General features: G+C 32.9%; 2 protein-coding genes and 1 long non-coding RNA gene across 6 annotated transcripts; 1 reads left to right on the top strand and 2 right to left on the bottom strand.

Annotated features, from left to right (window-relative positions):
- Window positions 1–1,204: 1,204 nt before the first annotated feature.
- On the top strand, window positions 1,205–1,897 carry LOC107918446 (uncharacterized). The gene is made up of 2 exons (XR_001690102.2): window positions 1,205–1,427; window positions 1,509–1,897. It is a non-coding gene; the product is annotated as an uncharacterized lncRNA (long non-coding RNA).
- Window positions 1,898–2,062: 165 nt separating this feature from the next.
- Window positions 2,063–4,357, bottom strand: LOC107918445 (mitochondrial outer membrane protein porin 2-like). 2 transcript variants are annotated; one of them, XM_016848013.2, is made up of 6 exons: window positions 4,183–4,357; window positions 3,778–3,845; window positions 3,568–3,690; window positions 3,389–3,478; window positions 3,119–3,279; window positions 2,063–2,978 (listed from the first exon to the last, which is right to left on the bottom strand). In XM_016848013.2, the coding sequence occupies exons 1-6, from the start codon at window positions 4,214–4,216 to the stop codon at window positions 2,903–2,905; spliced, it is 552 nt and encodes a 183-aa protein (XP_016703502.1). In that variant the 5' UTR covers window positions 4,217–4,357; the 3' UTR covers window positions 2,063–2,902. The 2 variants fall into 2 exon arrangements, with proteins under 2 accessions (XP_016703502.1, XP_016703503.1); XM_016848014.2 differs by having other exon boundaries at window positions 2,838–2,978; window positions 3,604–3,690.
- A 2,043-nt stretch (window positions 4,358–6,400) lies between these two features.
- On the bottom strand, window positions 6,401–9,858 carry LOC107918787 (mitochondrial outer membrane protein porin 2). Of its 3 annotated transcripts, XM_016848375.2 has the most exons (7): window positions 9,250–9,858; window positions 8,372–9,121; window positions 7,964–8,031; window positions 7,535–7,645; window positions 7,359–7,448; window positions 7,043–7,257; window positions 6,401–6,962 (listed from the first exon to the last, which is right to left on the bottom strand). In XM_016848375.2, exons 2-7 carry the CDS (start codon window positions 8,484–8,486, stop codon window positions 6,656–6,658), a joined length of 906 nt encoding a protein of 301 aa, XP_016703864.1. In that variant the 5' UTR covers window positions 8,487–9,121; window positions 9,250–9,858; the 3' UTR covers window positions 6,401–6,655. The 3 variants fall into 3 exon arrangements, with proteins under 3 accessions (XP_016703864.1, XP_040966027.1, XP_016703863.1); XM_041110093.1 differs by lacking the exon at window positions 7,964–8,031; XM_016848374.2 differs by lacking the exon at window positions 9,250–9,858 and having other exon boundaries at window positions 8,372–9,225.
- Window positions 9,859–11,612: the final 1,754 nt, after the last annotated feature.

The raw sequence follows: 11,612 nt of genomic DNA, 5'->3' as shown, positions 1-11,612 counted from the left end.
GGTCCCTATATTTTTTTCGTTTTGAGCAATTTTATTTTTTTTATTTTATGTTCTTTTAACTTTTTTTTTCTCTTTATTATTCATTCTCTTATGCTTCTCCCTCTATTTTCCTCCATTCATTATCTCTTTTAACACAGTTTTTCCATGTTTTCCAATTGCTTAATTTTTTCATCAGAAAATAAAAGAAAATGAAATGAATAATCTATACAATTCTATAAAAGTTTGGAAACAGGAAAAAATTGTTTTGAATATAAAGAATTCAATTTATGTTTAGATTTGATTAAGGATATAATTTTTTATATTGATTAGTCAGATCCAATTTTAGTTTCAAAATTAAGTTTTATTCAAATTGAGATTTGATCAAAAATGATTGATATTTGGTTTTGAGCGAAATTCAATTTAGGAATCATGTGAAAGAAACAAAGACTTGGTTTATTTGGTGGGCCAATATTATGTTTCTGCAATGAAGAATATGATAAGAGAGAAAAATAAAAGGGAAGAAGAAAAGGAAAATAAAGAAAAAATTAAATTGTTAGAAAAAATAAAAGTATAGGGACTAGTTTTAACAAATGAAAAATATAGAAAAACTACGTTAAAAAATTTGAGAAGGGAGGAAAACAGATGGAGAAGGAGAAGAGAATGAAAAAAAGGAAAGTTCAAAGAACATAAAATAAAATAAAAATTGCTCAAAAAAAAAAGGGACCAAATTGTATAATTTAACCTAAAATTTTCGTTTAAAATGGTTATTTAACGTACCACGTCAGCTTACTATTACATCGTTAACGACAATTAATGCTAAAATGTTACAACACGATAATGTAAGTGACTAAAATGTAATATTTCAAACATAAGTGACTAAAATATAACATGGGACAAACAAAAGTGACTATTTTGATAGTTTACCCAATATATATAATTTAAAAATACCAAAAATATTTAAAAAATTTTAAATTTTTAAAAATTTAAGTGATGACGTAACATAATCTCAAAATGACAAATTATTACACCTTAATGAAATCCAAGTTTAGAAACTAAGGTAGAAAAACCGTCAAATTTCAAGACATATAGATAAAAAAATGTTGCAGAGGTTAAGATAAAAAAGTTACCAAGTTTAAGGACTAAATATTAATTTATCCAAAATTGTAACGGAGTTTTATTGCAACTAGTGTCGGAACTAACGTAGTGTACTAAAAAAAAGGAAGCATCCTGGAAGCAGCATGTAAATTACAAAAAAAAAAAAAAACCCAGCAAAAACCCATGGCTGCATTTTCAACACTGAATTATCACTCCACAGTTTCTCTCCCCAAAAAAATCCATGTAGTAAAAGCTCGATGATGATCGTCCATTCATCTCTAAAGGCAAAAATATATAGAGTTATAAACACAACTACCAAGAATCATATTCTCCAAAAACCAAAAAAGAAAAAGGTGAAACAATGCTTTGATTTAAAGTGAAGGCATTTGGTACTTGGTTTTTGTTTTTTATTTTGTTTTCATATTTTGGGGCAGGGGAATGGCTATCTTGTTTCTGATTATTGATGGTGTACGTTTCATAGTTTCCACGCTTTGGGATTTGCAGGAACTGCGATTTGCAGCCCTTTTTGATGATGCCAGCTCTTTAACTTTCACGCTTCTTGTCACCGCCGTCTCCTGTTTCATAGCTATGAGAAGTTGAAAATGAAAAAAAAAAAGCTTCAATAACTGCAAATACGTTGTGGTTTCCATTTGTTTTCTTGTAATTTGATGGGAAAAACTTACACTTAACATTGCAATAAATCTTTTTGTTGCAAAAAGTAATTGAAGATATGAGAGATCCTTTTGTTTTCTTTATCATAATTTGTTGAATTTATCATTTGTTAATGTACTTGCATATGCTTATATGCTATTGCCATGGCTTATATAGTCCTGAATCTTTTGATCTTGGAGTCTGAAGATTGCATTTTTGTTATTACCAGGCATAAGACTGTTCCATGACGTTGGGTTTCTTTTTGTTTACCAACTGATCTCTATGAAAGACTTTCTGGTCTAAAAGTTGTCTAGTTTCCTATGAAAGACAACTAGCTAGTTCAAGTGTTATCATCCTTGTCCCCGGTTCAAGTCTTCTCGTGCGCAAAACTTTTCAGCGGTTATGGTTTTGCCTATTCAAGCATTGAGAAGCGCCATTGGACTTTGTTCGAGCCGGGGCCTGCACGCTAAAAGAAAGACAATAACTTTGTGTTATCGTAACGATGGTCTAATGATTTTCATTACGATTGCTTTCTTATGTTTACCTAGTAATCTCCATGAAAGACTGAAGCTTTCAGACCATCTTTTATTATCTGGTCTAAGTTTGTCTAGTCTTAGATTTTCCACTCATTGATCAGCTTGTCTAGTCCCTTTCAATCTGCTAGGGTGGAAACATTGAATCCGGTTCTCCGAAAATGATAATCCCTTCGACTGCAGGATTTAAACAAAGTCCCTTCAATCAACATTCCCTATGAAAACTCTGGCATTTCAAGATTGTCCCAAGAAATATTATGATCTTGTAATGGAATTTTTTGTTAGAACATTCTCATATATCAAGTAAACCTTCAAACTTAAATGAATAATGAGATCAGTGAACATCTGCAATGGAGTAAATTGGTATATGAATTTTGATTGGTAACATCTAAACTTAGTAATAACAATTTTGTTGCAGATTAGATTACAAAGAGCCAATCCCATTCTTGGGATCTTGTCTAAAGCTTTCACATTGAATTCGGCCGAAATGTTCAAGCTCGAGTTCAGTTCAATTTTATGGAGAAGGAGGGGTCGAAGCTTTCCTCGATCGTTAAGTGTTGCCTTTGCTGTTGTTAGATTATCCACAATGCATGAAACTCCAACAGCAAGGGAACACTTGTTGTTGGACAACCTTCTAGTGACCTCTACAAAGGCGGAATCTTCCTCGACCGGCCAAAATGATGCGTGTATGCTAGTCTCAGGAGGTCACGTTTCTCAGCCCTGAAAATTATGCATCAAAGATTCAAGCACTGAAGTCTCCACAAGCAAAGCAAAGCAGAGCTTAGCAATGTTATGTCAGCAAACATAGTATTATTGAAGCATCGTGACTTGGGTTAATGATGGAAATGCCTGCACCATACCGAGTGAAACAATGAGAAGCGGTCTTATACTTCGATTCGATGCCACATGCAATGCTAGAAGTGGCAATAGCTGCTGAAAGCAATATGTCAGGGGATTGGTTTAGGCCTACAGAGATGGATAAAGCAGCATTTCTAAAGGATTGCTGGAATTTGAGGTTGAGCTGAAACAAAAATTGAAAACCAAAAAAACTTTGCAGTGTCAAAATTATATCGAAATGGCCCGAAATATTCGGTAACTCGGTAGTGATCCCTATCATGTCAGCCTCTTACCTTGCTCGAACCATACTCGGGAAATCTCAGTGAAGCATTGATATTTGTAGATGGCAAATACTCTCTCCCAAAGTCAAGTGTTGTTGAAATCTGTCATTACAAAAGAAAAAAAAAACACCCAGATGCTTAGAATTGATGATTTTGTATCAAAATTTACTTTAATTAGCCGACATAGCTACCGTTGAAGCGACAAAGTTACTGTAAAAAAAGTTTACTGCAATTGCAGCATTGTTATGATCATATCTTGCTCCAATATTTGCAGCCGGTCGTCTTCCATGTCTCCTTGCCGTCAAGGTTCCGATCTGGGAACAAATTTAGTATTGAATATAGTTTCAATAAACACACATGGGATTGAAATGTTAGATCATATATAAAGTTTCATAACATACCACTCCATTACAACTTTGTGTGGAGATGTTGAGTGACTCATCATGGCAGTAGCCCTTTGAAAGCAAATCTAGAAGATGAACAATGACAAAAGTTATGCATCATGATTTTGCAGTAATGATTCAAACAGGTAATATTGCCCTTTGATCAAGACATACACTATAGCCCTTTGTAAGCAAATCTAGGAAAATGAACAATAATGGCAACTATGCATCATGATTTTGCAGTAAGATTCAAATAGGTAATTGGTGATTCCCTTTTGATCAAGACTTTATACAACTAAAGAATACATACTATAAAATCTTGGGTATCGTAGGACATTGGAACCCTATGGAACTAACTCTTTTCTGTAAAACAAAAGCAAGCAAATAGTTTAAAACAGAGAGAGTTAGCCTTGCTTGGTGCACCTGCTGCTTGCGTCTTGTGTCTCTTCTTTTTCATCCGGCGGCTATTGGTCACGCTTGCTAAGTCTAGGCCGCTGGGAAGCGAATTCAAGGCGAGTGGCAGGGTGTTGGGCGGACCTGTTCAAGCGCCAAGTTACCCGTTCAATCTCAAAGCTCAGTCCAAAATTTGAGAAGTTTGAATGAGATTAGACAAAACAAAACACTTAAGTTTAAAATATAAATTGGTTCAAGCTTGAACATTTAAGGCTCCAGCTGTGCCGACCTATTTTCTAATTTTGTAATATATTATATTATGTTAATTTTATATATTACATAATTTATAGTGCAAATAAAACTTAAATCTATACTTATGTATAATACTTTAAAGTAAATATTAAAAAAATATAAGTTATCTATATATAAAATTGTAATAAATAAATAAATATAATTATTAAATTTTAAGTTAAAAAAATATAATATTTTTTAAAAAGTTAAAAAAAAATATGGCCAACTATAATATTTTTTAAAAAGTTAAAAAAAATATGGCCAACTATCTAAAAATGGATTTAAATTAACCATTTACAAATATGAGTAAACTTGAGGAAAATTTTAGGCCCGCATTTCAAATCGAATTGAAAAAAAAATAGTGTGTTAATATAATACTTAACCTGACTTAGTCCATGAACACTTCGGTCCCTCAAAATTTTGTAATATTACTATTTAGCCCCCTAACAATTATCTAAAATATTGTTAATTGTGTTGGCTCCCTTTCATTGTAATAGATTTTGTTTTAAAGTACATGAATGGCTAAATGCTCAAATTGAGGTTCAACCTTCGTATAAGGGTCAAACCTTTACAAAAGTATTTAGATGGAAGTCAAAATCTTCAAAACGATCAAATTAGGGTCAAACATATTTTAAAGTACTCAAGTAAGAGCTTTTCAAATGTCGTATATTAAGCCCTCCTTTGGATTGGCGTTTACCTTCAGTGCGATATATTTAACTTTCTTTTTGTCTCACACTACAGTATCTAATCTTACCGCTACCACTGTTTCTACACTAATTGCAGATAAACGCACTGCCCATCCAAAAGAGTCCTAAGTTTCAAATTATGTTTTACTTTTTACTTTTTTTTCTTTTAAAGTAATATCTGATTCAATTGTGATGTGTTTTGTTTTAAATAGGTCTAATTTCACTTAAAATTTTTTAATTAGATGAGGTGAACCACATAAAAGCACTCTTGTAATGCCTTAACTTTTATATAATCATTTCACTTAAAAGACAACCTCATGAAAAGTCATTCTAGAGGTCTTTGTATTACATACTTTAGGTGGATGAAGTCCCCCTACTACTTCAAACGTGTATTTTTAGTTTTGAGGTTCATTATTTTTATTAGCCCTCTCAAATAATTGGCTTGTTTTATTTACATATGTGATCACGTGATATATACATATTATGAATAAAAAATTTTCATATTTAAAAAAATAGACAGAGAGAAGAAAAAGGTGTAATACCCCTGGTTATATATATATATGATGAATCAGTGTAGAGGGGTTTATGGGCTGAATCGGGTTTAAGTTGGGTCCAATCAAAATTTTAAACCCATTTGCTAGGTTTGGATCTGAAAAATAGGCCTAAAATTTTGATCAAGCCTAGTTTGGATAAATTTGTTAAAATCTGAGCTCGGCCTGACCGTATTAATTTTTTAATATTATTATTTTTATATAATTTTAAAAAAGAATATATGATATATCAAAAATACTAAAAATATTGAAATAAATATTTCTAACAAATTGAAAATAAATTAAAAAATATGTATAACACTAAGATAAGTGCAACTTAACAAACAAATGCCACTAAAATAATAACAAAATTAACAATAAAACAAGAGTTATACAATATCCAAACAATAACAACAAAATAGTAACAAAATAGTGAAAAAAATAACAACAAAATAACAACAAAATAGTAAAAAAAAAAGAAAACAATGAAAAAAAATAACAAATTTTTTTTGTATATTCGGGACGGGCTCGAGCCTATTTTTTCCAAGCCCATTTTTCAGGCTTATATTTTTATTCAAACCCTTTCACTTTTCGAATAGGCCTTTACGCTATGTACGAGTGAGCATATGTTTTTTTAATTAAAAAATTACTACAATTCAAATTATCTGACCTAATTAATGGAAAAAAAAATGTTGATCTTAAAATTAAAAGTACACCTTTTGAAAAATAAAGGGTTAGAAATGATCAAATTATAGTAGATGTATTAAATCCTCCAAAAACACAAAGTACAAGGACTTTTTATAGAATTTAACCTTCATGAAATTATAATATGATAGGATCATAATATTGAACCCAAAATTTCCGGTCCTCCGAAAACAATAGTTAGTTGCTTCTTAGTACCAGATTTCGGTTTAATCGATTGTTTCCTCAACCTTACAGATTATATTAGAAAAAAAAACTATATAATGGAATCATTGATGCTCTAATAGAGCTATGTCACAGCCTGAGGGCAAGAGCCAATCCTATTCTGGGGATCTTGTCTAAAGCTTTCATATTGAACTCGGCCGAAATATTCAGACTCGAGTTCGGTTTGATTTTATGAACAAGGAGGGCTTGAAGCTTTCCCCGGTTGTTTAGCGTTGCTTTCACTGTTGTTAGTTTATCCGCAATGCACGACACTCCGACAGCAAGGGAATTCTTGTTGTTGGATAACCTCCTAGTGACCTCCGCAACGGCGGAAATCTTCCTTGACTGGCCGAAACGATGCGCATATGCTAGTCTTAGAAGGTCACCCTTTTCGGCACTGAAAATTATTCGTCAAAGACTCAAGCACTGAAGTTTCCACAAGTAAAGTTTAGCAAATGTTATGTCAGGCAAACATACAGTATGATTGAAGCGTCACGACTCGGGTTAGTGACGGAAATGCCTGCATCCAACCGACTGAAACTACGAGAAGTGGTCTTATACTTCGACTCAATGCCGAATGCAATGCTTGAAGTGCCAATAGTTGCAGAAAGCAATATGTCAGGGGATTGGTTTAGGCCAACAGAGATGGATAAAGCAGCATTTCTAAAGGATTGCTGGAATTTGAGGTTGAGCTGATAACAAAAAAAAATGAAAACCAACACAATTTTGCAGTGAAAAATCGTATTGAAAATGGCCCGAAGCTTTCTGGTTAACTCATTAGTCCCTATCGTACCTGGCTGGAACCGTACTCGGGTAATCTCAACGAAGCATTGACATTCATGGATGGCAAAATCTCTCCCCGAAAGGAGAGTGTTGTTGCAATCTGTCATTAAAAAATGCTTAGAATTGATATCAGTTTCATAAAATCTGAAAACTCATAAGCATGTAAGTTAATGATAAACAACGCACACTTGATTTTGTATCAAAGTTCACTTCAACTGCTGCATTTTTATACTTATACTGTGCTCCAACGTTTGCGGTCGATCGCCTTCCCTGTCTAGAAGCCCTTGAAGTTATGATCTGCAAACGTTTGTTGGGAAATTTGTGAGTGAACACGTAATCCATACGAGATCAACACATAGCTAACCGTACTAACTAGAGAGAATTCAACGTGCTTGACCCTTCTAACTTATGTCCATGATTCAAAAATGATAAAAATCACTCCACAAATAAAGCTACAAACCAGTCATACTCGAATCTATTACTTGATTAACAAGAAATCTTATTAACTATTTCTATATCACTAATGAAAATTTGGGTCAATATGTAACGACCAAGATAGTTTCAATAAACAATGGATTGAAATATCAAATCATAGATTAAAGTTGCACAACATACCACTCCATTACAACTGTGGGTGGAGATACTCAGGGTTTGATCATGGATGTAGCCCTTTGTAAGCAAATCTAGAAGATGAACCATAACAAAGTTTGCGTCATGATTTTCCCTTTGATAAAAGAAATATAATCGAGATGTTATCTCTCAAGTTTTAGCTTAGTTGGTATCATTGTTGTTGTAGACATGGGTTTATGATACTTGGCTTCCAAAAATGGTGGAATTATAGTTTATTCCCTCTAAAAATTATAAAATTACTAGTTAATATAATGATGAAATTATATATTTGACTTATAAAAAATTTATAATTTGATTCTGAACCCCAAAACTTTCTGACTTCGACCCTGTTTGGAAGCCTATGGAACTCTTTTCTATAAAACAAAAGGTATAGTTAGAATCAAAGAGACAAACCATTGGCAAACTTCCCAAACTCAGAGAATCGTCTTGGTCCAGCTGGTTCTTGCTGCTTGTGTCTTTTGCTTGTTTTGCTTCTCTTCTTTTTCCTCTGGTGGCTGTTGTTGGCCATGGTTGCAAAGTCTCGGTGGCGCAGCCAAGTGGCGGCCGCCAGAGAACCTCCGAGTTCCGAGCTTTTCAGATTCAGTCAGGTTGCAGAAAAGAAAATTATGTACTAAAGGGTAGGGGTTGAGTGGTGTGAACTTCTAAAAAAAAGGACCTATTGGTCTACTAGTTTTTATTTAACAAATGCATGGCAGTGGTTAGGAAATTTCATGTCATGTTCATGGCCTCACTCACTGTCGTTTCTTATGTTTTAAGTGGAAATCCAATCATTAATGCATATGTAAAGCCAAACACGTTGACTTAAAACAATTTGTATAGTAACAATAATTATTTATAAAGTAAGTTTTTTTTTTCTCTTTTAAGTAATAAAGAGTGATGAATAACCATTTGGTGTAGTGTGGAGTAGTGTGGAGGTTGTTCATTTCATCCATATTAATTATGTTGTTAGGGGTTCGATTCCCACTGTTAAAAATATATCACATTTCATGACTCTCTTCGGAGAGAACCCACGGCGAATGATTTAGGCACTGCTGTAACGAATGCTACTACTGCCATAACAACAGCATTAGTTCCATGAACAGTCTGGTCTGCCATAATAGGTGCTTGAACTCTACGCAAACGCCATTTCGAAACCTCCCAGTCCTGCTTGTTAGACAACGCAAATTAGACGATGTGAGCAGCTGCCCTTGTTTCGAACTTGTCATAATCCGCAATATTCAGCAGATAAATCAATAACTCGGTCTCATTAACACAGGATAAATCAATATTACCTCGCTGCCAAACTTGGACTGCAAGTGGGCATTCAAATAAAACATGGTTGAGAGACTCAATTTGACCACACCGAAGACACAAGAGCACAATATGCAAGGAATAAATACTTTCAAGCCACGCCAAAGTAAATCCTTGACTTCCGACAGAAGGGAGCTATTCCATATTCTCAACCAAGGACCATTCACAAAGAAATCCCGAGGCTAGTGAATTTCTTTATGGCTAACACATAACCGGATTTAACATCATAACTGCCTGGTTTAGAGAAATGCCAAATGAGCTGGTCACTAGGCTTTAGGAGACTAATGGGAACACATCTGACACATTCAACATCCATGGGAGCGAGCAGGCCATTTAGGAGATCATTTTCCCAATCCATACCATCCACCTGTAACAAATCACTAACACGTATATCTTCAAGACCCGGAGTACCTTCAATATTAACATAAAAAGTAGCCTCTTCTTTCAGCCAAGGGTCATGCAAAAGCCGAATCATCACCAAATCTTCATCTCATACCTTCTAAAGAGACTCCTCCAAATGAAAGAGAAGTTAGATCCCTCAACAGTTCTACTCGTAAGCGTCTGAGGCATAGAAAAGAATCTCCACCCTTGCTTGCATACAAGTGCCATACTAAAATACGAACCACACCTTTTAAAATTTAAATTATGTCATATAGAATTTGATGTGTTAACAGTGAATTTAACAATTTTAGTAATGGAAGGACATAATTGACATAATTTTAAAAGCTTAGGGATGCAATTAAAACGTTTTAAAATTTATAGACTAATTTAAAATAAGAATCATAGTTCGGGGACCTCTGATGCAATTTACTCGTTAAAATATACTTCAAGTTTGTATGTATTTGTATATTTAAAACTTAGTTTTTTTTATTTTTAATTTTAAAGAATTTAATTCCTTTATTTATTAAATTTAAAAACAAATTTTTTATTTTTATTTCAAAGAGTCACATCCACGAATTTAATAAAAATATTTTATTAAGAGATAATGGCAAGTTTTACCCTTGTACTTTGACAAAAATTTCAGTGTGGTACTTCTATTTTTAATTTTTCTAATGTGGTACCTACACTTTTAATTCCGTCTATCATTGTAGTACATTTCTCTAACAGGAAAAATTATTTTATGAACCCTCGTTACCAAATCATCCATGGTCTCTACCAATTAAAAATAAATATATCATCTTTTTTCTACATCATATGTACTGTTGGTAAGAAAAGATCATGGATGATGTGTTTATCTTTAATTGATAGGGGCCATGGATGATATGGTATAAGAAAGGTTCATAAAATAGTTTTTCCTCTAACCATGTTAATTTTTTTGACCTGACACGTGACCCACTTAAATAATAATATGTGTCACTTTTATCATACTTTTTTTTAATTTCAAAATATGCAAGGACTTAAGATTAAATAACCTAAATTTATTTTCAACCGAAAAAACCCCTAATGGCCTCATTTAATTCCAGCTTTAATAACAAAATTAATTACTCAATTCTCTTACCATCCTCTTCAACTCATAAAATTTATGAGAAATTGTATGAAACTAGGATACCATGTCATTTGTATTCATTTCCAATAAGAGCATGCTATTTCAGTATTTTCATACTAAATTTCAGTAGATCATGTTGGATTTAATTTTTTTTAGGATGAAAATACTAAAGTGACATGCTCTTATTGAAAAGGGATACAAATGACATAGTAGTCCAGTTTCATATAATTTTTTTTCTAAAATTTAGTCAACCATTTTCATTGTCTTTCTCTTTTTTTTTTTATTAAAAAAAAATTGATGTGCTAATTGTATTTTAGTCACATGTCAAATAGTGCCAGTGATAGACAAAAAAAAAATACATGTATCAAAACGAATAAATTAAAAAATTAATGGAGTGGAGACAAATTCCTTTCATTTGAAAAGGATAAAGAGAGATTCGTCCAAACATACAATCAGGAATCTATCTCGCCAATAACATAGAGCCACCATATTTATAATAGCTAGATTCCAGCTTTCATTGAAACTTGTCTTCGATATGTTATTTATATAAACACCAAATCACATCAACTCTTACAAAAACTCTATTATAACTTAACTACTAATTCCCATTCACAAAAACAACTAGAAAAGAACCTAAATCATATGATATGAGCATCCTTTCATTAATCATCTTCCCTCAAGACACTCATAAACCTAATCTTAGAACCTTTACATGAGCGGCTTGTTAGGTGGATTGGGACCTAAGTTTGGCAAGTTTCCTTTTATCATCATATCTTCAAAGGTCTTCAATAATTAAGGCCCATGAATGACTTTGTTTGGTCCACCAAGACCTAAATTTGTCAAGTTTCTCTTAGAGTA

The sequence above is a fragment of the Gossypium hirsutum genome, chromosome D13 (assembly GCF_007990345.1).
Source record: "Gossypium hirsutum isolate 1008001.06 chromosome D13, Gossypium_hirsutum_v2.1, whole genome shotgun sequence".
NCBI classification, from domain to species: domain Eukaryota; kingdom Viridiplantae; phylum Streptophyta; class Magnoliopsida; order Malvales; family Malvaceae; genus Gossypium; species Gossypium hirsutum.
This window is presented reverse-complemented; position numbering and strand designations above follow the sequence as displayed.